Here is a 27,801-nt window from a genome sequence, read left to right on the forward strand (position 1 = left end):
CCCATCATTCCGTGAACTGTGGAATTGTCTTAGTGGACCGGGAGGATTTGGAGTTCACTTTTTAAATGAAATAGGATAGGGTAGGCAGTAACAGTACCTTTGTTTTCGGTGTGTGTGTGTGTCTGGGAGTGTGCGTGCAAAATGTAATTGGGTGGCCGTGCAAAATGAAGGTTACACCTTGCCATGGGTTGAAACACTGCTTCAGAAGTGTTTCAAAATGATTTAGGACTGGTTAGTACCAAGACGTATGTTTTATGGTTTCTCCTTCTATTTTACCGATGCCAGCTAGTGCTTTTCACACAGTCGTGTTCAACGAAAGTTTATTGAAAGGAATGAATGTGGAAGTGTTGAGGGATGTGAAAACTTATACTGATTTAATTTCTGTAAGATGATAAATGAGTTATCCTTTGTTTTCTATAGTAATAACTCTAATAATTATTTACAAATAAATACATATTATCATAAGTATACGTATAAATGATTATAATCATTTATACTGGTTTTATGGTTTCTGTAGTAATAATTATAACACTGCCTCATTTTATTTTTCTCATTTATTCAACAAGATGTTGTGCATATGGGGTTGCACACTTTAGGCACTTGACCTGTCTTTTGGTGCTAATAAGTCTATTGAGATGATTCTGGTAAGAAGCTGTGCTAACATTCTACATGCATTGGCTCAGTTAATGCTCACACTAACCCTTGAGCTAGAAACTGTTCTTTCCCCCACTTTACAGAAGAAACTGGGGAAACCTGGGCTCAGAGAGGTTAAGTAGCCACACAGCAAGCACGTGATGCAAACACGGACCTGTCAAAGTCCAGAACCCACATTCCTAGCCTCCTTGTTATGGCTCCTCTATAGAGTGCTGCGCCTTTATCCTAAAGAATATACTGGAAAAAGAAGATATAGACACCCCTGTACAGTAGAAGTATCTGTATGCTGTTGGACTGTGCTCCTGGAGTCAGGGTAAACCTTTGAAATAAAAATGAAATGAACAAGGCCCTGTGTGCTCCCTACAGCAGATCGCTAAAACTTACCTTACTTTATGCCCATTGATCGATAATTTTCCATTTCCCCTTCTCCCCAACCCCTGGGAACGTTATTCCCCTCTTTGGTGCTGTGAATTTGATGCTTCTAGGTATCTCACATACAGCAGAATCATACACTATGTTTCCTTCTGTGAGCGGCTTATTTCATGCAGCATAATGTCCTTGACCTCCATGCATCTTGTCACATATTGCAGAATCTGCTTTTTTAAGGCTGAATAATATTTCATTGTCTCACATTTTCTTGATCCATCATTCTCAAGCTATTTAGCTCGTTATGAATAGTGCCATCACGTACAAGGCAGTGCTGATAGCTCTTAAATATCTTGATTTCGGTTATTTTGAATAAATGCTCAGAAGTGGGACTGCCAGATCATATGGTCTTTCTATTTTTAATTCTTTGAGGAACTTCCATACTGGTTTCTGCAGCAGTACTACTTTTGTGGTGAAACAAAGGTCTCAACTTATCCACATCCTCACTGCCCTGTGTTTGTTTTTAAATTTTTTTGGCCGCCCCTGTGGCATATGGAAGTTCCGGGTCAGGGATTGAATCCATGCCACAGCTCTGACCTGAGCCACTGCAGAGACAATGCCAGATCCCTAACCTGCTGGCCTAAAGCGGCAATTCCTTGTTTGTTTGTTTATGGAAGTTCCAACAAGGCTAGGGGTCAAATTGGAGGCCACAGCCACACCAGATCCAAGCCACATCTGTAACCTAAACCACAACTTGTGGCAGCGCCAGATCCTTAACCCACTGAGCGAGGCCAGAGATTGAACCTGCATCCTCATGGATACTAGTCAGGTTCTTTTTTTTTGGGGGGGGGGGGTATTTTTGTCTTTTTAGGGCCGCGCCCGCAGCATATGGAGGTTTCCAGGCTAGGGGTCCAATCGGAGCTGTAGCCACATGCCTAAGCCACACCACAGCTCACAGCTCACAGCAACACTGGATCCTTAACCCACTGAGCAAGGCCAGGGATTGAATGGCGTCTTCATGGATGCTAATTGGATTTGCTAACCGAGGAGCCACAACGAGAACTCCTAGTCAGGTTCTTAACCCACTGAGCCACAGTAGGAACTGCCCCTTGTGTTTGTTTTAATAACAGCCATTGTAACAGGTGTGAAGTGCTAACTCATCGTGTATGTGCCCTAGAATTTGTAGTTAATTTTTGGACACATGATCAGCATTGTTTTAGGCATGTGGTCATGTTCACAATGTCCCTATGCTCAAGAGGCCACTTTCCAGCAGGAGAGAACTCCCTGCATAAAATAACTTAAATTTGACTCTCCAACACCTATCCTGCTGTATTATCATGACCTGATTCACCACTTGATTTGTGCATGACTCTGGACACTCTTTCAGTCCAGAATCAAGTTTCAGTCTTCTAGGTATATGCCCTAGCCTAACTTCCAGTCCCATGAACATCGGTATTCAATCCATATACTTGTTTCATTAACTGAGAATTGGACCAGAAGTTCCAAGTTCAGGCGATGGCTAAAAAGTGCAGAATTGATTGTAAGAAAGTTCCATTGACATATTCAGAGTTTCCAAGAACGATGAATTTGGAGTTACCATTGTGGCTCAGTGGGTTAAGAAACCAACATAGTATCCATGAGGATGTGGGTTCAATCCCTGACCCAGCTCAGTCCGTTAAGGATCTGGCATTACTGCAAGCTGGGGCATACGTCGCAGATGTGGCTGGGATCCTATGGTGCTATGGCTGTGGCGTAGGTGGGCAGCTGCAGCGCTGACTCAACTCCTAGCCTGGGAACTGCCATATGCCACAGGTGTGGCCCTGAAAAGAAAAAGAAAAAGAAAAGAAAGAGTGATGAATTTGCAGCAGCTTCATGGCTTTGAAGGACAGAATAAATTGCTGCTTTTTCTTTCATAGATTAAAATCCAGTTGAGAAGTAAGAGGAAAACAAAACATACACACTTCTTTCGAGGTTCAGTGTGCATATGCAAACTAGCATCTCTGCATCGATGTCCCTCTCCATCGCATTTGTCACTTAGGAGGCTGTGTGACAGAAGTTGCTCCAGTCTGCACAGGATTCCACAGCTAAAGAACTGTCCTATGGGGGCTTCTGGGGTTGGGCTGCCCTAAAAAAAAACTGCAGCTGGGAAGGGGACAGACAGGCAGACAGAAAGTAGCTACTCAATCGTGGAGTAGCTTGCTCAATCATTCTCCCAAAGGCACCAGCCTGAGAAGGGCATCTTCTTTCCTTGGGCAAGAGCGATTGCGTTGGCATGTGGAGGAAGATGGTGGAATGTTAATGTTTTCCCTTCACGAGGGAAAAAGCAACTTTCTTCTTTGCAGGGACTTGAGAAAGGGGTAAACATGTTCCACCAGCCCAGCCTTTGAATTAGGAACAGGGATGATGTCACATTCTGGAATCATATTCCTACCTGTGGAGTGATCATTCGGGCCATGGAGGAAGCATATGGGGCATTTTTTAATCCTATCGGGAGGACCCAGAACACATGGTTCCTGAACTGGGAGAATTTATATCCTCATCAAGGATGCTGGTTGGCCACTCCGCAAGCAATACAGAAAGCAATGTCAGGTGGTTCTGAATTCAAATGCCACAAAATCTGATTCAGGAGTTCCCGTCGTGGCGCAGTGGTTAACGAATCCGACTAGGAACCATGAGGTTGCGGTTCGGTCCCTGCCCTTGCTCAGTGGGTTAACGATCCGGCGTTGCCCTGAGCTGTGGTGTAGGTTGCAGACACGGCTCGGATCCCGCGTTGCTGTGGCTCTGGCGTGGGCCGGGGGCTACAGCTCCGATTGGACCCCTAGCCTGGGAACCTCCATATGCCGCGGGAGCGGCCCAAAGAAATAGCAAAAAGACAAAAAAAAAAATCTGATTCAGACCCTAAGTCGTATTATGGGTGGTTGGAGAAATAGAAATCAAGTGTAGTTTTTCCTCTAAAATACGAATGTACAGTTCCAGCCATTTCGTAAGACCCTCAGTCCACATTCCCTTAGGATGGTATTTATGACATTCGAGGAAGGAAGGGTGCGTGATAAATGCCCTGGTGTTTTGCCTGATCACACCGTGCATGTCCTCTGACCTCACCACCCAGACCAGTTCTGAGTCCAAGTGCACTGAGGTTCTGGGGGCAGGTTGGTAGCTGGGACCCTCGGATGGCGATTGTGAGTCTGCTGAATGTCTTCAGGATGCTGACTCCAGATAAGGGGGCGGGGCAGCAAGTCTGAAGTCTTTAAGTCTTTCTTGGATGCTCACGGGGTCTGTGTTCCCCAGGATACAGACCCACAGCCAGCTGTCTCTGGACATCAGGAATTCGGAGTACCTCACCACCATGCCCCCGCTGCCCGCAGAGTGCCTGGACATTGATGGCGACTGGAGCACCCTGCCTGTCATCTTCGAGGACAGATACGTGGACTGCCCTGCCACAGGTGTGTCTTCTTGGTTTTGGAAAGACTCAAGAGTAGGGCTTCCCACTGGCTTCCCATCCGTGGCTCTGTTTCCATCCTGAACAAATGAATGGCGTCCTTTGTCAGTTCATAGAGGAGAAGCAAGAACCAAGGTTAAGCTAGTTCTTGGGAATAACTTCATTGCTGGGAATTGACAAACCAGTGTAACCAATTGATGAACCAACGTAACCAAAGGACCATTATAGTAAAGGCTCCCTTTTGGTCTCCTGGGTGGCACTGTAATTCGTGCTTCATGTTTTCACCTGTAAAATGGGAACCCAATTCTCCCCCTCCCCAGAGTCCCCTGAGAGTCAAAGAGCGGTCCTTTCTTATCTCGAATGTGCAATTCAAATATGAAGTCCTTTCCAGTTGAACCTTAAGGCATTCGGTTTAGATTCCTATGCAGCGCCCACCGAATGCAAGGACCAAAAAGTGAGAGAAAGTGAGCTGCCTAAATATCTGGATTAATGGATGGACAGCTCAGTTCAGGGGGAAGAGCTGGTGTGTGTGTGTGTGTGTGTGTGTGTGTGTGTGTGTGTGTGAGAGAGAGAGAGAGAGAGAGAGATCTATTTTGCTGGCGCGATTAATAAACAGAGTTTTGCAGAGTTCGTTAATGAATGGATCCATCAACTGGAGGGACTGGAGTGTAAACTGGGCCTGCAGTGAATTTTACCAGATTTCCAGCTCCCTCTCCCATGTGCAGCCCTGCTTATGGAAACCCAATCAGTCCTTAGAGATGACAGAGCTGAAAGAGACCCAGGATCCCTTAAAGGAAAAGAAAAATGCCAACCCCTTTGCTGGAGGTTTTATGGACATTATCTCTCTGATCCTATAAACAACCTCAGGAGCCCTGTTTAACAGAGGAAAACCGAAGTGCAAAGAGGATGTGTATTGATCAAAGATGACGCAGCTCGTGAACGCCCGCATTCAAAGCCAACTCACCCCAACGCCCAAGCCCGCATCTGCTTGTCATCTCTTGGCAAATGGTTTTAAACCATTATATTGGGGTGCCCATCATTTAAATGATGGGCCACTTAAATTTCAGAGTTTGTGTGATCTGGGTTTCCAAGGACAGTGCCACCTTGCCAACAAAAGATGTAATTTGGTTTTCAGTTGTACCCTGACATCTAGTGTCAGCGCTGTGTATGACAGCTTGGAGGTGTACCAGCTGCAAAGATGGCAGCCAACCCAGCGGGTCAAAGTGAGCTCAAACCATCAGTCAAATGAGCTCAAAATGAGGTCAGAACAGCAGATTGAGACTCTGTGTGTGTGTGTGCTCATGCACACACAGGCGCCATGCATATATCTATGTAGGTTTATGGAGGTCCATAGATACACACACACATATGTGGATAGACAGATAGATATAGATAGATCTTTGTTATAGGATTAAACCATAGAAAATTTCAATAGTTAGAGAAGATCTAAAATAAGCACCTGTTACTAGATCCCCTCATATTATCATTACTAGATTTTGCTGGAGCTCATCCACTTTTTTTTTTTCTAAAACATACGTATTAAGAGATACCCGAGTGGCTATAGATTTCAGTTCCCTGCTCATGCGTGCCCTGGGATCGCCTGCCTTTATGTTTTCTGAACCAGCTGCACTTCAGCTGAGCCCCATCCAGCCTGCAGCAGTAGCTGGAAAGTCAGCCTCAGTCTTTCCGGGGCTCCCTGACCACCTTCTTCTAGTGCCCGTCATGTCCAAGCCTTAGAGGCTCACGCAGCAGCAAGATGTGGTTAAGGAAGGTCTTTCTAGGGCCATCTGCCCTGGCAGGTTCCTGGAAGCTATGCGTGGTCTGTCCACATCTACACAGTATTGTATGACCGGCATCTCTTTGCAACTTCTGTTATGTGTTTGGGACGTGGGGCTCGGCTAAGGCTGGGACCCCAGCATTTACAGCCACATCGCCCTTGAAGAAGCCCAGGACAGCTGCTGCTCTCGGAAGCCTGGAGAATCCCCAAGGCTCCCCTCGCAGACCTCCTCCTGACCCAGCCCCACCCCAGGCCACTTGGACAGCTGTGTGGGTCCGAGTTCAAACCACACAGCTGTCCTTGACCTTTGTATAATTTAACCGTGTTCCTTGGAGGTTCTTTAATCCCAGAACCAAAGCATTTGCAAATAAAGAACTGTTGTCTTTGCTCCTCAAAGGCTTGGTGGCCTTAATTTTGATCACGTGCAGTGAGCTTATCAGACTTGGCTTCCCCTCTGGCAGTGTAGTGGGAAAAGGGATCCCGTTTCCATATTAAAATAGTAATGTTTGTTTGTGGTCTGTGTTAGCACCATGGCTGGAAGGCCTGCTGTGCCCCGGGAACATGCAAATTCTGTCTATATGATCCATAATCCCTTCTGCCCGCCTCTCGCTCTGCTGTCCCAAGGTGATTGGGTGATTTTCCTAAGGCCTTCACAATTAGCCTGGATTTGAATCTTTTTATTGGGGGGGGGGGGCAACAGGGGTTGTGTTTTCTCCCGTATAGACTTGGGGGAGGGGGCAGTGGATAATTTCATCCACAGACCACATAGGAGTGACTCTGGCACAAAGAAAGGAGAAGGGCATGCCAGCTGGTACCATTAGTTAGTATCTGAGTTGAAGTCTGTTTTCTGCACATTAGATCCCGGGCGCCCCTCATTTGTCCCCGTCCTGTCTTACCTGTCGCAGATCAAAAGCTGATAAACTTTTCAGTTTGGTTTCCAGAACCCACCAACCCACCTGTTACCTGTAGTATGAAGTCCCTAATTCCTGTGGGGCCCTTGAGTTCAGCCCTACTGGGGCTTCTCTTGACCTGTCTAACCTCGTGCCCTCCCCCACCTCCTTTGGTCCCTCTTGCTCCATTTGCAGGGGACCCAAGTGAAGTCTGATCAGACTCTATCCCTGGACTGCTGGGCCTTTGCCCACCCTGTCCTATCTGCCTGGGGCCGGCAGCGGGGGGGCCACTTTCTCCTTTGATGAGGAAGCTCAATTCCTATGATCCAGATGCAACGCCCCTGCTTTGGTGGGACAGCCAGCTATCCTGTACGCATGTGGGGTTTGTTTGTTGTTTGTTTGTTTTTAAATTTTTTTTTATTATAGTTGATGTACAGTGTTGTGCCATGAACTCACGTTTGTTTCCCAATATTTTGAAAACCCCTTAGAGGCGGAGACCAGGTCATGCTTATAACAAATCCCCACTTTCTCTCTTTCTAAACCATGGCCCAGGACAGGGCTTTGCACATAGGATGTGCCAGTCTACCATGTGTAGGACTAAATGCCATTGAAATTGTGTGTTGTTTTTTAAACTAATGGAGTTGACGAGAGCAGGATTCTTTGCTTACTGCATTTCTGACCTAGTCTCAGTTCACGTTATGAACTCCTTTCATTGTGTCGTCGTCAAGATGCTAGCCTTGGAGATGGAGACACTCCTAAAACACAAATTCTTCTCTCCAGTGGGAATAAGCAAGGCCCCAGTGGATCCCAGGATAGTGGTAGATGTGTTACACATGTGTGTGGAGGGGCCGTGTGTGGAGAGAGGATGCTGGGAATTTGTAGCAGGGCTCGTCTAACCTGCTATGGGGTGCAGGCAGTTCCCCAAAGGAAAGGACACTTGCTCAGCCTCTCACGGTGCGCGGAACATGTCCAGGTGAGAAAGAGACTCATTCTTCACCATCTCTGCACAAAAAATAAATTTCACGCAGTGCGAGAAATTATCTAAGGTGCGAGATAATGATGTCTTAAAGCCCCACGCAGTTTTTAAGTATCTCCGTGGTTTACTTCATGATGGTATTCCTCACGATTATGTTCACTTAGCTTCTTTAAAACCGCCTGGATGGGAGTTCCCGTCGTGGCGCAGTGGTTAACGAATCCGACTAGGAACCATAAGGCTGCAGGTTCGGTCCCTGCCCTTGCTCAGTGGGTTAAGGATCCGGCGTTGCCGTGAGCTGTGGTGTAGGTTGCAGACACGGCTCGGATCCCATGTTGCTGTGGCTCTGGTGTATGCTGGCAGCTCAGCTCCGATTTGACCCCTAGCCTGGGAACCTCCATATGCCGCAGGAGCAGCCCAAGAAATGGCAAAAAGACAAAAAAACCCAAACAAACAAACAAAAAAACCGCATGGACGATTTAAACTTTGTTTGTTTTTATCTTTTTAGGGCCGCACCCACACCACCTGGAGGTTCCCAGGCTAGAGGTTGATTCGGAGCTATAGCCGACGTCCTGTGCCACAGCCACAGCAACGCCAGATCTGAGCCGTGTCTGCGACCTACACCACAGCTCACGGCAACACCAGATCCTTTAACCCACTGAGCGAGGCCAGGGATCGAACCTGCATCCTCATGGATGCTAGTCAGATTCGTTTCCGCTGCGCCATGATGGGAACTCCTAAACTTTTTAAAGGAAATAAAAGACCAGAGTCCCCCCCTTTTTTTGGTTTGGCATATATGGAAATTGAATGACAAAGCAGATGGTTTTTCCAAGAGAACCGTGGTACAGGTTCTTATTTTGTCCCAAGTATGCATTGTTGGAAGGGAAAGAAAGAATAAAGAATGAAAAAGGAGGAGGAGGAGAGGGGTAATGGGAGAGAAAAGAGACCAGGGGGCAAATGAGAGAGATAATAGTTTACCCTAAAGGAAAATAAGGAAAAAAAAAGAGTCTATTGTTCTTATTGGGGTTTCATAAGGTAAGCGTGATGGGTTAAATCAGGGCCCACGGGACTGAACTCAACCCCAGCCTGCCTCTCGTCTGCAGAGCCTGTACTCAGAGCACCTGACTCAAAGCCTCAGTCAGCTGATCACATGATTGGTCTTTCTGGCCCCGTCCTGAGCCGCCTACTCAGCCTAGACTATCAAAGGACTCACCATGAGTCACCTGGTAGCATTAGCTGTCAGGACCCACCACGCATAACCGACATTCCTATGTCACTTGGAAATTCTGAGAATTTCGAGATTATCTCCCAGGACCCAGGAACAAAGTCCAGACTAATTCTTTATGACACAGGCAGGCATTGGGATAACTCATGAACGTGGTTTCTTCAACTATAACAATTTTTCTTCCTCTTTTTCTTTTGGCAGGGCATCATTTGAGTGTCTACCCTAATTTTGATGTCCCAGCCATAAGTCCTGCAATAACGAATCTGAAGGACAGCGAGGAGAACCATATTGGAAGTAGAGATGCATCTGTGAGAGAAGACCCAGTTCTGCCCACCAGGAAGCCACCCCCAAAGAACTCTGATGAAGAGGTTGTTAGGTGTCCAGAGCCAGAGGAGAATGTCCCCACACCGAGTCACGTGGACATGTGCTCTGAGTCTCAGGTGTATCTGACCATTGGTGAATTCCAGAACAAGCCAGGATTGCCTGAAGCTGAACATTGGCCTGGCCAAAGGTCCGATGTTGGAAGGCATCTGCTGGCGGATGAGGACCTGCCCAGAAGCAGTCTTGGCCCCGAGGACGGCCAGGCCCCAGCATTGACCTACATCGACGTGCAATCGAGCAGTAAGAACACCTGCAGCGCTGAACCCACCGTGGTCACCAGTGCTCCGCACGAGCGCGGGTGCTGGCTGAGTAACTCTGAATTACACAGAGCGGAGCTGAGCCAAGGGGGAGGAGGCGGAAGTCGTCAAAATGCCACCTCTTCTGAGAAGACCACGCTGCGTGAGTTAAGTCCTCTAGGAAAGGGGGCGGACCCCGGGAGTAAGATGGTGCTGCTAAGCCTGAGGCTCGTGCCCTCGGAGCCCTGTGATCCACTAAACCCTTCTCTGAGGGACCCCGTGGGCATGCGGGCTTCCCCACGGGACGGCCCCGCAGAGGAGCAGGAGGAAGGGCCAGTGCTGTCCGGAGCCATCGAGAGATCCTCTTCCGTCATCTCCGATTCAGGCATCGAGAGCGAGCCAAGCTCCGTGGCCTGGTCCGAGGCCCGGAGCCGAGCCCTGGAGCTGCCTGGCGATCGGGAGGTCCTGCACCAGCTGGTCCGAAGACACGCCTTCCACAGGAACTCCCTGGAGGGCGGACACACGGAGAGCAATACGAGTCTGCCCAGCGGGATCCAGGCCTCTCTCACCTCCATCAGCTCTTTGCCCTTTGAGGAGGAGGAGCGGGAACTGGCGCGCACCAAATTGACCAAGTCCGTGTCTGCCCCCCAGATCAGTAGCCCGGAGGAGTCTGCTGAAGATGCGGACACCACGCAGCCAGGCGGGGGTCTCGCTGAAACCCCAGCGGAGGACAGCGAGAGCCGCGATCCCTCGGGACCCTGCCTTCCGCTGACTGGCGGCTCTGGAAGCCAGGATGCTGGGGTTGATCATTTGCTTGCGGAGGTAGTTTCAGACGCCAGCAACCAGCAGGGCCCTGGCTACATAGACACCCCCAAAGGGAAAGAGAAGAAGGTCTATCCTCAAGAACCCTGTTGTCTTGATGGCAGGACTGATAACCCTCCAGGTGTTGAAACCAAAGGTCTTAGTTTAAAAATACCACCCATCTTAGCGCTTGAAAACCCGAAGAACCGACCTTTCCCTGGAGCGCCTGTGGAGGCCCCGAAGGGCAGGCCTGAAGATGCTAACATGGGGGAGAGCCCTCTTCCCAACAGCGGTATCTTGGATGCTGAGACTTTCACCCACCATAAGGTGCCTGAGGTGAGCAGCACATCAGCTGCCAACACCGTCGACCTGGATTCAACCAGCGAGCGAGGCAGCTCACCTTGCACTGCTGATGATACAGTGCTTAGGAGAGGCGCTCACACCTTCCCGGAAGATGGACGTGAAGAGGGCCCTGCGTGCTCCCCTGTGTCACATTCCCTTCACCCCCAAAGTACGGGGAACCAGGAGCCCAGGGCAGGCCCTTCCACCGTGATCTCACACTTGGCCTCCGCAGAGACCTTCCCCCTCGACAGCCTGAAAGCGGTCGAGGTCGTCAACTTATCTGTGTCTTGCACTGCCACCTGCCTCCCTTTCTCGTCTGTGCCCAAGGAGACCCCGGCCAGGGCTGGCTTCTCTTCCAAACAGACTGCGTCTCCCATCACTCATCAGCCTCTGGGGTCCTTTGGAGTTGTGCCCACCCATCCCAGCAAGTTGGAGGAGGAAGTCAGTGAGCGGATGTTCAGGTAGGACGGCCGATGGCTTCTCACCCGGCACCGCCTTTCGGATTTGCCCGCGTCGTTCCCAACTTCATGCGTACGATGTCAAAATTGAGATGAGCGGTTACCTTCAGATTTAAAGTAATAGCTTCCTATCATACACGTCAGAAGTGTAGAATAACAGAAGGACGTAAAAAAGTATCCACCAGCCCATCTCTCACATATAATCATTCCATACGTTTTCCTATGTGCACCTATATGTATTATTATTATTGTGCAAAAATAATTCTACACAAACTCTAATATTTGTTTCCAACTTGCTGTATTGGAAACATCTTTCTATGGTTATAGATCTAGCGCTGTATTATCTATCACTTTGGTGTGTAAATGATGATCCATTGCATATTAACAAAACCCTGTAGAGACATGTAAGAGTTTTTCTTTTTCAGTATGATGAACAGCTATCTTATGAGTGTCATTGTACCGCTTTCTTTGCACATTTTGAGAGGGTAGTTCTTTAAAAGACTTTTGGAAAGAGGGCTCTTTCATCAAGTTTTCTTCCTAAGCCCCCTTTGTGTGGTTCTTAAGTGTGTGATTCCTTTTGAAATGGCAGAATCCACCCCTTTATCCTTGTGTTGGGTTTGTATTCATATCACTCCCTCACCAGTAAACTATGTATTTAATGACGCATAGTATAGAATCCTCTAGTCAAAATTCCCCGTCTCATGCACTTGTTGAAAAAGTGCTAAACAGTTACCATGACTGATAGCCCCAAAAGAAATTGCATGGGCAGGTAAACTTTGGATCCTGTATTGTACATGGAATCTTAACTGCTTAGTCTATGCCCACGTCATCAGTTGAAGTGATGCTTAACTAGCACTGCCCAATGCCCGACCAGTACTGTCCTGGTTGGTATCGTACGCTCGGTTGAACAGGGAGACGGGGAGATGACAGAAGCAAAGGAGGGCAGTTGAACAAATGGGACGGTTCGCACATGCTTAGCTGAGCCAGAAAGAGAAGGGGCTAATTTGGCTGCTGACAGTGTGAACAGAGATGGTGGCCAGGAGAAACTTTTGGGAGACGACACCTACGACGAAGAGAAAATATGCGGCATCGTGTCGGTGATAATGACAGCGTAGTGCTGAGGATGTGGCTGGTAATAGATAACGGTTTGTTTCACTGTGTGATCTGTCTCAAGTACTGTTCTGAGCATGTTGCATCAATGATATGATTTAATACACAGAACAAAGACAACTCTATGAGTTTGATAAGGATGTTATTCCCCCTTGACAAACGCCGAAACACTGCAGAGAGGTGAAGTGGTTGGCCCGCAGCTCCTAAGGTTCGAGGCTGCGATTCTGTCCTTGGAGGTCTGACCCCTAAGTCCATGCTCTTAACCACCTCCTTGTCAGATAACTGGGAAAGAACACGATAACCAGGTGGGGGAGGCATTTTCAGACACACAGACCCGACGATGCAGAGGCGCGGAGGGAGGCAGAGACGAGAGGCATCATCCCCGCAGGGCACCATGAGGGATGCATGCTTTTTGGAGGCTGAGAGATGACGCTGGAGAAGTAGATGGCGGTCAGGGTCATGAACTTTCACTCCTGGGGTGTCTCTGAAAGAGTGTGGGGTTCCTGAAGCTGGAGGGACTCTTAGAGGTTCTAGTCCAGGCAGGAACCACACGGAGATCTGCAGAACCCCAGGCAGCAGAGCTATTGGTTTTCCTGGGGTGTTGTCCTGCCTCCTTGTTCAGAACAAAGCTTCTTCCCTCTCCAGCATCTCCCACGAGGTCTCCGATTCAGCCTTTGCCGCGTGACAGATGCTTCCTTACAGCTGTTCGTCACTCCCGCATCCCAGCTCGGCTCATCTCCTGTTCAGCATGGCACACACAGCGTGGCTTGTGATTAATTCGTGTATTCTCCAGTTTTTATCAGGCCAAAGAAAACTTTAAAAAAGAGCTGAAGATTGATGGATTTCTGTACAGTGACTTATCTGTACTAGCTTCTGACATACCGTATTTCCCACCAGAGGAAGAGGAAGAAAATTTGGAAGATGGGATTCACCTGGTTGTCTGTGTCCATGGCCTGGATGGTGAGTTCCGCAGGTTTCCTCCTCAAAGTTTTGAGCTGTACCAAATTATGGTACTCACGAATTCACATACATCAAGGGCTCGTTGACACCTGTTCACTTGGCCACGATGGAATGATAGCAAGTATGCTGAATCTAGGAAAATGGCACAGCCTTGTTCCCCAAGAAAAGATCTCTCTGGCACAAAAAAAGAAAATAGGCTGAGTGGGTGAAATACATAAAGGAATGAATGAATGCAATGAAAGAATGAATGGGATGAATAAATCTAATGCATAACAAGGGTCAGAGAAGGGAAAAGCCTTCACCGGTGATGAATAGCAAAACCGGTGGCCACATTCTTCTTCTTCTTCTTCTTCTTCTTTTTTTTTTTTTTTTTTTTTGCTTTTTAGGGCCACACCTGCAGCATATGGAGGTTCCCAGGCCAGGGGTCTAATCAGAGCTACAGCTGCCAGCCTACCTCACAGCCAATGCCAGATCGGAGCCACATCTGCCACCTATGACACCGGATCCTTAACCCACTGAGTGAGGCCAGGGATCGAACCTGCATCCTCATGGATCCTAGTCGGGATTATTAACTGCTGAGCCCCGAGGGGAACTTCCACATCCTTCTTAGAATAATCAGATAGGGACTGGAGATGTGTTTCACGTTCACGACACCCTCTTGGAAATATCCTCAATCCGCCTCACTCTCGGGACAGATGCGTTTAATTCTCTGCATCAGCTTCTGGCTGATGCATCACCTCCCAGGACCCCACGTCAACAGACATGTTTGGTGACGTGTCAGAGGACCCAGCCGTAGATCGTCCTTTTCTAGGTGGTGGTGGTGGTGGTGGTGGTGGGAGTGGAGACCAGAGTGTGTGTGTCACTCGCCAGGGGCAGGGATCGTCCTGGACGCTTAACTGTATTCATGTTGCGATTCTGACGACAGCCCGACAGAGTCGCTACTGTTATTGCCCGAGTTTATTATAAACGGGGAAACTGCGTAAGAGAGCAGCACGTGAACGTGTGTAACTTCCCACAGCTCATGCACACAGGTCAGGATTCAGATGCCAGCTGTCAGGCTCCAGAGCCCATGGCTTGATTCCACGTTTTTTTTTTTGTCTTTTGTCTTTTTTGTTGTTGTTGTTGTTGTTGCTATTTCTTGGGCCGCTCCCACGGCATATGGAGGTTCCCAGGCTAGGGGTCTAATCAGAGCTGTAGCTGCCGGCCTACGCCAGAGCCACAGCAACGCGGGATCCGAGCCGCGTCTGCAACCTACACCGCAGCTCATGGCAACGCTGGATCGTTAACCCACTGAGCAAGGGCAGGGACCGAACCCGCAACTTCATGGTTCCTGGTCGGATTCGTTAACCACTGCGCCACGACGGGAACTCCTGATTCCACGTTTTGCCAGCACGCTCACCTCCCCAACCCAAACCTTCATCCACGGCCCTGAGTCATTGTCTTCAACTCTCACGATCTCTGGCCATGCTGTTCCATTACTGAAAACATGTTTCATAGCTCTCAGAAAATAAAACACACTCCTATCTTAGCGAGCCCAGAAAACGCCCAGCACAGAAAGTTCTTTCTGTCTGACCCTCCCTGGGCTCATTCCCTATCTTTGTGCTCTGCCCTCTCCCAGTTGGACCAATTCACTCGCATCTCGAGGGACAGAGGCCGTCTCACACCGCTGTGTCTTTCTCACGCTGGGCGTTCTTTCCAGCAAGCTCTTCTCTCTGCACGGACGTCAGCGTTCCCCACGTTTCAGCTGTTCACACATTCCCGTCCTCGTATTATTCTGTATCCACACACCTTGTACTGTGATTTCCAAATCTGTATGGATACGGGCATATCTTTTGAATATGTTTATTAAAAAAATTCTGCATCCCTGCCACACATTAAATACGACACACCGAGCCACACATGAAGAGTAGTACTAAAAATTATCATAAGGCAAATAATTTTGCTGAAGTCTGCGTCCCATTGGCAGAAGCCTTTGAACTTGGGACTCACGATTTCTTTTAAAAGGCATTCAGGAATTGAGGGCACGCTTGTTCTCAGCCGGGGCTTCCCATCAGAAGGATTTCAAGAAAGACAAAGAGTGACTTTTTTGCTTGTCCTGTGTGTTTTTAACACAGGATCTGTGGACAGCTGAGTGCCATGCCTCACCTGCCCAGGATGCACCTCTTACTTATGTGATACTAAGTTAAAATGAGACAAGCCTCTCAATATCTTTGGGAAAATAAGAAATCTGGTCAGCCATAGTCTGTTGTTCTTTCCATCCTGTAAGTGGGAGAAGAGGAATGTTACAGAGTAGAGCAGGTTCGACCACTTGTAGGTTATGTCAGAAAACCGAGCCGTCAATCACAGCGTTATCCTTTCTGGGTGATGTCATCAAAAAGACGGCCAATAATAAAGCGTAGGTGTCTTTTGAAGGCGATTTCTCTAGTCAAGGCCCCTAGGATCCGTTTGTTCAAATTCTACTTTGGAGGATATGTTTATATCAACAGAGAATGGAAGGAATGGGTAACGGGTGATAATTGGCACAACGCTTCATGTTGCGCCAAAAGCCTGAGATTTCTTATAAGGGTTCTTAATTTGAAAACATATCAAATCATATCTTTTGAAAAAGTTGTAAGTTGCATTAAGTTCCTTCTTGCTCATTAGCAGGTGGAGGAGAGGGGCCCATGGTTATCCCTTACATAGACTCCTCATGCTAAACATAAACACACATGTATGTGTGTGTGTGTATACGTGGGTATATATATAAAACATATATATATATATATATGTAAACAAATATAAATATGGATGTATATTTAAAGCCAGGGCCTAGATATCATTAGGTGGCTTTAAATAAGAACGTCAGGACCAAAGTGTATACTTTTATGGTCAGAAATGAAAGGAATGAGGAGTTCCCCTTGGGGCATAGTGGAAACGAACCCAACTAGTATCCATGAGGACACGGGTTCAATCCCTGGCCTCAATCAGTGGATCATGGATCTGGCATTGCCGGGGCCATGGTGAAGGCCAGCAGCTGCAGCTTCCATTCGACCCCTAGCCTGGGAACTTCCATCAGCCACTGGTGGGGCCCTAAAAAAATGAAAAGAAAAAAAGAAAAAGAAAAAGAAATGAAAAGAATGAATAAAACCTAACTTAATACCAGATAGAAACATTTTCTAAAAGAGTATGAGTATTTTATAATTCTAGCCCTGCAGGTCTGGGCATGTGCTCTGATTGGCCACCATCCTAGGGCATGTGCTCTGATTGGCCACTGTCCTAGGTGGTGTTTCTTTCTATTGGATCGTCCTTAAATCCCAGGAAGATTCTATCAAGTGTCTTTAGTTCTGCCATATTCTGTGTGGCGTTTTCACCATCCTTGGAATCGCTTGGTCGTTTCATAAAGAATGATCTGAAATTGATAGTAAACCAGACCACTTAGAGTGTCCAAACCGCATTGAAACTGTGGTCACATGCTTAAGTAGGTCAGTTGTAAGCAGTGTCTGACTTTCAGCTCTAGAGGGATCCCCTGAAGGAGCAGATGTAAAAAATTCATTAGGCTGCAGCTGAACCCTGTGGCCAGCATGAAATTTATGCCTAACAACACCTGACTGATGCTTCCTCTGTTTATAGCAAACCCACTTTCCAAGTTCTTTGTGTTCTTTGTGCTCTGCTCGGAGCAGCAGGCTTAGGTATTTAAGCTCTTGTTCCTATGCCCCGATGGCCACTCTGGCACCTGGTGCCCATGGAGCTGGCACTTGCCTGGCCCCGGATTCCCGAGGGCCACCCTGCTGTAAATGACTGCACCTTGACGGCCCTGTCCGAGGGGCTTGCTGGCCACGTGCGAGTGGCAGAAATGGATGGTCTTTGTATGAAGGAAGCTATCTGAGAGGGCCGCTGCTGGCGGAAGGCCCTGAGGAAGACAGAATTGGTTGTGGAAGAATGGGTCGGGGCCAGGAGGGGAGGGGGGGGATGTGCGCTCACCTATTTATAGATCCCAGAATAATCCTGTGGGGGGAGGGGGAGAGGCAGCACAGAGGCTGGTGGGTTGGACACATTCTAGTCGTTTCTATTACTGCCTTAATGAAAAAAAAATGGGAAATGGGGGGAATGGGAAGAGAGCGAGAAACGACTTCCTTGGATGTCAGCTTTTAAGGGAGTAACTGGGTCTGCGGGGTTATCTGCCGTTTTCAGGGAACAGTGCAGACCTGCGGCTGGTAAAGACCTTCATAGAACTGGGGCTCCCTGGAGGAAAGCTGGACTTCCTAATGTCAGAAAAGAATCAGGTATGACCACCAACCATCCGAACTGAAGGAACCCCGACTCATATCTTAGACACGCCTCCTACAGTCACCACAAGAGTTTATGGCCACACCGATGGGAGGGGACCTTGCCGGGGAGCACTGGCCAGGCGCTCGGAGGGTCTGAAGAGCCCACTTTCTTTGGGGAGGAGGTCAAGCCAGACCTCATAACCATTACTGTTTATTTCATAATTTGCATTAAAAGAAGGGGGACAGGGAGTGAAGGGGGACAGGGGAGTCAGGTGACCGGGCCTGTACCCTCATGGGTCATAGGTTGGGTGACAGCTCAGAGCATAAACGATTGGACACCCGTGGGTCGGTCCTGGGGGTGCAGTTGTCACTGGTGTCTGTGTAACCGGTGGAGCTCATCACGATCCTGTCAGGGGCAGAGGTAAACTGCGGGGCCTCTGTCCCCTCAAGGTCTGGAGCCCTCAGGGAGTATCAACATAGAAGAGATTCCGTGATCAAGAGGGGGGCCTGGGTGGAGCGTCACCATTGGCTTGAGACGGATGAGGCCACGTGTTTGAGGCCAAGCGTGGCTTATAACCCAAGGGTCCTGTGCCCCTCGAAGATGGGCCTCATACAGAGAATAAGCAAGAAGCAAGCCCTGTGAGGTGCAGTCTCATTCCTCCTCTTAGCGGTTGCTCCTGTCACCTTTTCTTTGACGCCTGCTGTGCACACGCCCATGCGCTCTGCAGGGTGAGGCTCTGAATGTGCGGAAGAGGGAGAAGCATGGGTTCGGCACCAGCTGTGTGCCCAGCACGCTGAGCCTCTGGCTTCTCTGAGTCTCCACAGCCGTTCTCTGGAGGACGGAGGTCCCGGCCCGCCCCAGACCGGGGACAGAGGCTCAGAGACGCGACCGGGTGTCCGTCGTCAGTCTGACCTGATGCGGTTATCCGTGCTCTTCAGGAACAACTTCCCGGGAGCACCCCGCTGGGGCATGTGCCCAGGGTAACCCATGCCCTCAGGGAGGGAGAGACTCTGGAGGCCCTGGACACTGCGGGGAGGGAGCAGGGCCGTGAGTGAACAGCGCTCACGGGTGTGTGCTTCCCGTTGGTGCTGAGGGCTTCCCTGCAGCAAGGGGATGCTGTTAGCAGGGGAATCCGCTCAGAGATTCTTTGGGGAGACGCCTTCTGGGTGTGCACATCTGCTGATGCAGCCCCCGAGGCAGCGGGATCTGGCCTGGGTACCATCAGGACTGTAGACCTGTGTCTATACAGAAGTAGCCTAACTGGGGGCAGCTGGTGGTCGCAAGAGAAGAAGGACTCTGTTCCATTCCATGCTGTCATGATTCCTCAAAGGTTGGAAACCTCCTAAGGGGGTAGCTATGCAGCACATCCCTTGAAAAACACTTGGTCTGGGATTTCCTGACATCTGAGCCTTTCTCATCATGGTCAGCCCAGACCTCATAACCATTAGTGTGTATTTAATAATTTGCATTCAAAGAATAATATACGGGTCAGTAGGATAGCACAGGGGACATATCCAGTCTCTTGGGATAGACCGTAATGACAAATAATATGAGAAAAAGAAGATAGATAGATGAGACTGGGTGACTGTGTGGCACAGCAGAAATTGATTTAACACTGTGAATCAACTCTACCCTAATAAAAATAAATTTGATTTTAAAAAAAACCTTTTTATGAAAAAATAATAGCCAGCTCAGGAAAGACGGGCTGGGGATAATGAACACACAGGCACGTCTGTGTCTGTCATCTTATCTAGCCTTTAAACTGATGCCAGGGCCACGTTATCCCCGGTGAAGACTTAGGAGGACACAGGTTCAGACTGGGAAGGACATTCCAGCACACAGATCCTGTGAGCTGGAGGGTGGTCTGCAGACACGGTTCTGGCTTCTTCTGGGACGCTAAGAAATCTACCTGTGTGCTTCAGACCTCTAGCGCCTCAAAGGTCATTGAATGGCAGGTGACAAGGCGCCCGAAAGGACTTCTCTTCATCCCAACTCCCCCCCCCCTCACACCCCATGGATGCTCCCAAGCCCTCTTGCTCACAGTTGTGGCTGGAGCTCAGCACAGCTCTGGGCAGCCCGTGACATTGTGGGACGAGTCCACGGATAAGCAAAGATCTCCTCGTTGTGGGTCGCATCTGTGCTTCCGAAAGTTAGTCCCTGAAATTGCACAAACCTAGCCCGTGTGTCTCCCTTAGGTCCGCCCCTGCAGCTGACCTTGCATCAAGGGAGGGGGGGAAATGTCGCATGTGCCTCGCAGCTACGTGAAGACACGTGCGAAGCTTCTTCCCATCCCCTGATGCTCCTGTATCCCCTGCCCGGCCTCCCTGAGGCACAGACGGCTTTAGGATCCGTCTCAGAGCCTCTGGATGTGGCCCCGAAGTGCTGACTAAAGTCTGTGCGGGGGGAGAGGGCGGGGCTCAGAGTCTAGTCCCTCCCCCGTGGAGGGGACAGTGACGTCAGTGGGCCTGGGCGCCCCCTGCCCTGGCGTGCAGCAGACACGCATGCGCCCTGCTCTCCTCCATCACCTCCCCCTGTTCGCTTTAGTTCTCACCCTTCTACCTCAGGATTCTTCAGCATCCCTGAGCTGCTTCTGAGCACCTCAATATGGGGCTCCTTTTCTTTTTGGCTTTTTTTTATGGCCACACCCATGGCATATGTTCCTGGGCCAAGGATCAAGTCCAGGACACAGCTGCGACCTACGCCGCCACAGGTGCAACAATGCTGGATCCGTAACCCACTTGTTCAGGCTGGGGATTGAACCCGCACCTCCACAGTGATCCGAGTGGCTGTAGTCAAGTCTTTAACCCCTTGTGCCACAGCGGGAACTCTCTGGGCTTCTTTTCTTGATGTTGAAGCCTGATCCACGGCCCTCACCCTGGGTGTGAGCACACCCCCAGGATGTGCCATGATGTTTCACCAAGGGAGATGGGCTTGTGCCCAGAGCCCGGCCCTGCACAACCCCCTCCCCCAACCCCCGTTTCCCTGTCTCCTTCCAGACGGACACGTTCGCGGATTTCGACACCATGACGGATCGGTTACTGGACGAGATCATCCAGCACATCCAGCTGTACAACCTCTCCATAGCGCGAATTAGGTAAAAGGAAAGTTCATGCTGGGGGGAGGGCTGCCGTTTGAAAGGTTTGCTAGGTACCAGCTCAGCAGGATGCCTTCTGTATACCAGCCTGGGATGAGTGAACCTGAGACCTTTCAGGGAGCGGCTTAGTTTCAGAGCAGAAGTGAGCACCGGGGTTGTGTGACACACGCATCTGTCACAGCACGAGGGACACCCCTTGTGCCCCTGGTAGGAAGAGAACGGGACTTAAATGCACATCCCTGGGTTTTACGCCCTTGTTCTTCTAACCCTCGCACGCTTGTGTCTGGATTTCACCGTGTCACCTTTCACAAGCTCTGCAGCTCTGAGCCTCCGTTGCCCCATCTGCTAAGTGGGGCCAGCCCTGGGAGGATGGGTCACGTGCCCCATAAAAGGCCTTGAGTCGGTGCTAAGTATGTCCTTCCACTCTTAGGAACTCAGGGACATGACGAAGCGGTTGGGGGATGGTCAGCAGCTTGTGTCTTTTTCACACTCGCAGTTGTGGACCTGTCCCCTTTAGCTCTTGGAGATAAACAGTCACTTCTTTATTTCACAAATGAGGATTCAGAGGCCTAACAGAGGTTAGAGGTACAAATGAAAGGACACGCGGGAGACGCGGGAGGGAGCCGAGCCTCTCATATGATAAGCTTTCAAGAAGTAACTATTTCATTGGAAAGCAAGGATGTGTCAGGTGCCTGGATCTGCCGGCTGCAGTCCGGCCGGGGCAGAGCCTGCACCACGGGCTGAGAGCGGCAGCTCAGCCGCTGTGTTCTGGGTGAATGAGGGAGAGGTCAAATTGAGAGGCAGGCGGAAGTCAGCTTAGGGCCTCACCAGCCCTGCTGAGGAGCTGCGATGTGACCCTGAAGTGACCAGGAGGGTTCAACGATCAGAAGTGCATGCCAGAAAGGGACCCCCAGAGGCCCCGAGGGAGCCGTAGAGACCCGGGTGGGGGTGGGGCTGCTCTAACACGAAGCTGGGAAGATGCCCACACTTGCCCTGACCTCACTGGGCACAGAACTTCCCTTCAGCAAAGCCCCACCTCAGGCTTCGCGTGGCAGTGTTCATTCAGGAACCCGGTGGAGACCCCTCTGCCAGTTCTCCTGAGTCCCGTGGGAGCTGGAGGCTGTCGGCTCAGCCCCTGAGCTGCCTGTGCAGCACTTGCCTGGCAGGCAGCTGGCCTCCTAGGGCCCCTCACGTGGGCCACCTCCGTCTCTCAACAGCTTCATTGGCCACTCCCTTGGCAACATCATCATCCGGTCGGTCCTCACGCGGCCTCGCTTCCGGTACTATCTGAACAAACTCCACACCTTCCTGTCGCTGTCCGGGCCCCACCTGGGGACCCTGTACAACAACAGTACCCTGGTCAGTACAGGTAAGACGTTCCCCAGCCCGTCAGCCCTCAGAGCTCACGCGGGGCCGAGGGGAGATGGACCAGAAACAGGTGCTCCCCCTGATGGAAGCTTGTGGCTCTGGAGCCGCTTCGAAGCATGAGATGGAGGAAGGAGATCCAGGCTCAGAAGGATGCTCTTTCGTTTGGGAGCCTGTTGAGATGGGATGAGCTGTCTGCCAAGGTCTCTTCAGCTTTCTGTGAATAAACAGCTGATGCCCTGGGGCTCCGACTGGAGAAGACGAGGAGATGAAGGGTGTGCGGGAGGGAGTGTGGGCATCTCAGTCCGCTCAAGCTGCTGGAGCAACTGCCATAGACCAGGGGCTGGATAAACAACAGACATCTATTTCTCACCCTTCTGGAGGCTGGAGAGCCCAGGATCAAAGCCCTGGCAGATGTGGGGTCCTCTGGTGAGGCCTCACCTCCCAGCTCACAGATGGCTGTCTTCACACTGTATCCACACGGCGGGGAGGGGAGGGAGCCCCTTCCACGCCCCCTCTACAAGGGCACTAATGCCACTCGAGAGGGCTCCCCCCTTATGACCTAATCACCCCCAAAGGCCCCACCTTCAAGTACCCTCACGTGCACGGGTTTAGTTTTCCACACAGGCATCTTGGGGACACACGCTCGGTCCACAGCAGTGGGCTTTGAATCATGTCTTTTCACGACACACCTATGATTACGTTCTAACCCAGAGACTCGAGGAAGACGCTGGCCACGACATTTAATCTCTATGCTACTTGGTTGCTTTTTTTGTAAAATGAGGCTGAGGCGTCAATGTATTTTGTTTGTGTACGGATCTGGATACGTGTATGGTATATAAATATATGTGTGTGTGTTTGTATATACATACATGCCTGTCTGGAAACATGTATAAAACACACACATACGTGTATATACGTATAGATGCTTGTCTGTAGACATGTCCACTTGTGGACATCTGTGTGTGTGTGTGTGTGTGGATATATGCATGTGTACAAACACGCACGCACGCGTATCTGTACGTATGTTTTTGTCGTTCTAGGCTTGTGGCTCATGCAGAAACTGAAGAAATCCGGGTCCCTCTTGCAGCTGACCTTCAGGGATAATGCCGATCTGCGCAAGTGTTTCCTCTACCAACTAAGCCAAAAAACAGGCGAGTGGCTTCCTTTGCAGCCCCGAGGCAGGGGTGCGAGCGGGCCGGAGATCCAGTGCCTGAGACCCCAGTTAGTTTCCCCGCTACGGGACCTCACTCGTAGAAGGGGCTGCTCGGGCGGTATGTGCAGTGTCACAGCCTCCTCCACTCGCCGAGCGGCCAGCGGCTGCCTGAAATCGCAGCTGCTCCCGGACCACCTCCCCACGGAGTGCCGGGCGTGTGCCGTGTCGTCCCTAGAGCAGACCTGCAGCCCCCCGTTCCCACCAAGCTTTGGAGGCCCCAGGTCTGTGCCACCTCCCGGCTCCTCCACCCCGGGGCAGAGCTGCCTCCGGACAGGGCAGGGAGATGCTGTTGCTGTTGATGGGGCAGAGGGTTGCCCGGCAGCTCTGAGAGCCCCCTTCCCCCATGCTCCGTAAGGGAAGCACACGCAGGCGTTCCCTGTCCTGGGAGTGAGGGGAGCACAGCAGTGACCTCATGTCCACCAAGGGGCCAGAGAGCCTGACCTGCTGTCCTGCTCAGTCCTGCTGAGCGAGCTGGCCTGGCCCCGGTCAGCCCCGTGGTCCACGTCTTCCACCAACTCTGATGAAATCTCTGCCTCCCTGAATGTGAGTCTGGCAGAGCCCTGGGCTGATGGAGGCCTTGGATCCCCTACCCGCTTGTGTCTCTGTGCTCCATTGAGCCCGCAGGGTAGTGTCCCCCACGGGGAGGTGAGGGGAGCAGAGCAGGTGAGGTGGGGTCACCCCAGAGAGCCTGGCGGTCCCCACCCACCGGGAGCTTGGGGGATGGCGTGGCTGCACAGAGTTACCCAGAAGGAGGTTAAGGGCTGGTCTTTATGTGCCCCTTGCCCTGTATCTGGCATCACCAAGGCTGGCCGGTCCCCAGCGTGTGGTCCCGGGCGAGAAGACACTTGTGCGACCCCTGCAGGGGCACCAGGCTAAGGGTGGTCCGGTCTGATGGAGGACCTGGGTGTCCACAGCGCCTGGAGATCCGTGACGGACTCCAGGAACTGAAGGAAGAGGCTGTGATGCTTAATTTGGCAGGTCCCTCTGCCTTGGTGCATGACACTGATGCCAGGGAGGTGAGACTGCACTCAGGGAGACAGGATCTGGTGACATGACCAGGGCTGCAGTGACAGAAGCCATGGGGTTGAGAAGAGGAGCAAAGCGCTCAGCTTACTTCCTTGTGGGCTCCTCGGTATAAAAGCGCCTTTTTCTTTTTTTTTTTTTTTTAGTCTTTTTAGGGCCACACCCGAGGCATATGGAAATTCCCAGACGAGGGGTCAAAGCAGAGCTGCAGTGGCCGGCCTACACCACAGCCACCCAGATCCGAGCTGCATCTGAGACCTACACAACCAGTCACGGCAACGTCACATCCTTAACCCACTGAGTGGGGCCAAGGATGGAACCTGCGGTCTCATGGATACTAGTCAGGCTTGTCACCGCTAGGCCACCATGGGAACTCCAGAAGGGCTTTTTTTTTTTTCCGGCCACTCTTGTGGCATGCAGGATTGAACCCACGCCACAGCAGTCACACCAGCCACAGCAGTGACGACGCCTTAACCCACTGAGCCGCCAGGGAACTCTCAGCTTTTTTGTTACTTACGTGTTGCTTATCTCTCACGGTGGAGAGTAGTGAGCCCCGTGTCTCCTTAGCGTCCTTGGCTGCTGAGGACAAAACCATCACCTTCCCTCTGACAGGCAAATCCTCTTCCAGCTCCCAGACTAGAAGGTCCTCCAGACCAGGAGGGCCGCATGCAGTGACCGCACTAGTGTGTCTGGGGTTGCCTCCCCTTTCCTCTCTCCGGGGCGAGGTGGGGAAATGTGTGCCGAGCAGAGCTGTGCGTCGAAACCACCCGGGTGATAAAACACCCACTGGCTTCTTGCAGGTCTGCAGTATTTTAAAAACGTCGTGCTGGTTGCTTCTCCCCAAGACCGCTACGTGCCCTTTCATTCAGCCAGGATCGAAATGTGTAAAACTGCCCTCAAGGACAGACACACAGGTGAGCCACCTTTTTTGGCTTTCTTGTTTGCTTTGCTTTTCTCTCCTCTTTCTTCATCTTGTTCGCCCTCTTTGTCCTTCCTCCCCTCCCCCCTCCCTCCCTCTTTCCCCTCCCCCCTCCTCCTCCCCCTTCTTCCTCCTCTTCCTCCTCCTCCCCCATCTTCTGCTCCTTCTCCCGCCTCCGTCTCCTCCTCCCCTCCCCCCTCCCTCCTTCTTCTTCTTCTCCTGACTTTGATGTAAAAAGCAGAAGGAAATGCTATAAAATTGGGTTCTGACGATCCTTGTACAACTATAAATGTAATACAATTCATTGAGCTAAAAAACACAAACAGTAAAACGCAGCAGGAAGGGAGGAAGGTGACTGCCCCGTGGGCACATCCGATGTTCTCTGCCCTCCCGGTCCCCCTCCCCGCTGCAGGACCCGTGTACGCAGAGATGATCAACAACCTCCTGCGCCCCCTGGTGGACGCCAAGGACTGCACTTTGATTCGACACAACGTGTTCCATGCCTTGCCCAACACTGCCAACACCCTGATTGGCCGCGCGGCTCACATCGCTGTGCTGGACTCCGAGCTCTTCCTGGAGAAGTTCTTCTTGGTGGCGGGACTCAACTACTTCAAGTAGCGGCGCGGAGGGAGCGGGCCTGGGGGCGCTGGCCAGAACCCTTTCAGATCCCTGAGAGCTCTGGCTGAGCTGTGCTTTTCTAGACCTCTGTCATTCCAGGGTGGAGCTCGGGAGAGGAGGGCGCCGAGGGATGGGTGGAGGGTGGGGTGGTGACCCTTCGAGGTGCTTTCATTTGGGAGACCTGGGGAAGCTGAAGCAGTGGTGTAAGAGACAACAGACTTTGCCCGGACCCGTCTAGCCGCCTGGAGTCTCACTCAAGATGCTTGCTAGGCAAATGTGGCGAAAATAAAGAATCAGCCTACCTGGAGGTGGTTAGTGAGCCCACCTTTTACCCGCCCCTGGCTCACAGAGCGATGGCGCCCGTTTCAACTAGCTCTGTCCCGTATGTTACTACTTCATAGCTTTATCATTTTTGATGCACACAAGCATTTCAGAACTCAGGTTACCCTCTGTGCGGAAGTGGAACATGTTTGTGTAAATAGACTCCCTCCCAGATTCAGATGTGCCCCTTGTTCAGGACCGCGTGAGGCCCACGCTCTCATCTTCTCCTCGTGTTTTCTCAACAAGGGACAAAGGAGTGCTTTCCCAGCTCCAGTTTTATTTCACAGCAGCCGTGGGTGGGGCACTTGAGGGCTATCAGGTGATGCTACTGGTAAAGGCAAGTTGGTGACAAAGGAAGAAGAACCGGAGGGAGGGTGATGAACGGGCTGCCCCCCTCTCCTTCTCTGGTCCTTCCCTATGCACAGCCCTGGTGCACGCACTGTCTTTGTGATTGCTGAAATCGCTGTCTGTCGTAGGCCAAATGGAGACTAAACCTAGCGGAAGAGGGCGCTGAGATTAATGCACACCTGTGGGAAGCTCCAGCCGGTAACTTCCAAAGAAATGCTGTGCTGGCATTTGATGCACTTGCAAAAAATTAAAACCACGCACATGACCAGCTGCTTCTCCTCTCCGCGGAAGGGAAGAGACATCTAACTGGAGGAGGGCTGGATTTAAAACCTCAGGGGAGCTCTAAGAAGGGTGCTGGTTATCTTCCACTAGACATGTCTTCTTGCCTTAGGAAAATAAAGGGCTAGGAAAGGTCCCCATTGATTAAAAAAAAAAAAAAAAAAAGCAGTAGACCACAGGGACAAACGCGAGATCAGAGAGGAGAGCGAGAGTCCGTTTGTGGGTTCAACTTCAGTTGTTACCAGTGAGTGACTTCAGGGGAAGTTGGGAACATTACCAAGGGGTTTGCCGTGGTCCCAGGGACTGAGGACACGCCATGGGCTGAAGGAAGCCTAGAGAATCATTTCATTGCACTGAAGGAGTGCACGAGCCAGGACCGTAGGGTTCATTTACACGGGCGGCCCATCTTCTTGGGGCAAAAGCTCCTACGGCTGCAAAATTCCCTTCCAAAAGCATGGAAACTCCTCTGGGACCAGAGTCCTGGTGCCCGCACCTGGACTCTCCCCTTGGCGGTGACCACCAATGCAGGGTGGCAAGCCGAGTGCTTCTAGACTCCCCTGAGAATTTTAGTTCCTCACCTGCTAACAAGGTGACCTTGGAGAACAAAGAAGACCGTGGGAAACAAGTCCAGGTGGACCACCTCACAGGAGAGCAGACTGAAGAATTTCCTAAGAAAGGAAGCGGCAGCAAGGGGTCCAAAGCCAGACTTGCGCACAAGAGATGTAGGGTTTCTGTGGGTCTCCTTCCCTGTCTCCTGG

General features: G+C 50.8%; 1 protein-coding gene across 1 annotated transcript in view; it reads left to right on the forward strand.

Moving 5' to 3' along the window:
• FAM135B (family with sequence similarity 135 member B) overlaps window positions 1–26,114 on the forward strand; it is a 175,055-nt gene extending 148,941 nt beyond the window's left edge. The window contains exons 11-19 of the mRNA XM_047782921.1: window positions 4,309–4,463; window positions 9,526–11,545; window positions 13,446–13,612; window positions 17,783–17,874; window positions 20,857–20,954; window positions 22,172–22,323; window positions 23,363–23,473; window positions 25,359–25,472; window positions 25,890–26,114. Coding sequence (XP_047638877.1) covers window positions 4,309–4,463; window positions 9,526–11,545; window positions 13,446–13,612; window positions 17,783–17,874; window positions 20,857–20,954; window positions 22,172–22,323; window positions 23,363–23,473; window positions 25,359–25,472; window positions 25,890–26,095 — 3,115 coding nt within the window. The 3' untranslated portion in view covers window positions 26,096–26,114. The remainder of the gene's footprint in view (window positions 1–4,308; window positions 4,464–9,525; window positions 11,546–13,445; window positions 13,613–17,782; window positions 17,875–20,856; window positions 20,955–22,171; window positions 22,324–23,362; window positions 23,474–25,358; window positions 25,473–25,889) is intronic.
• The last annotated feature ends 1,687 nt before the right edge of the window (window positions 26,115–27,801 follow it).

Source organism: Phacochoerus africanus, chromosome 6, assembly GCF_016906955.1.
Source record: "Phacochoerus africanus isolate WHEZ1 chromosome 6, ROS_Pafr_v1, whole genome shotgun sequence".
Lineage (NCBI taxonomy): Eukaryota > Metazoa > Chordata > Mammalia > Artiodactyla > Suidae > Phacochoerus > Phacochoerus africanus.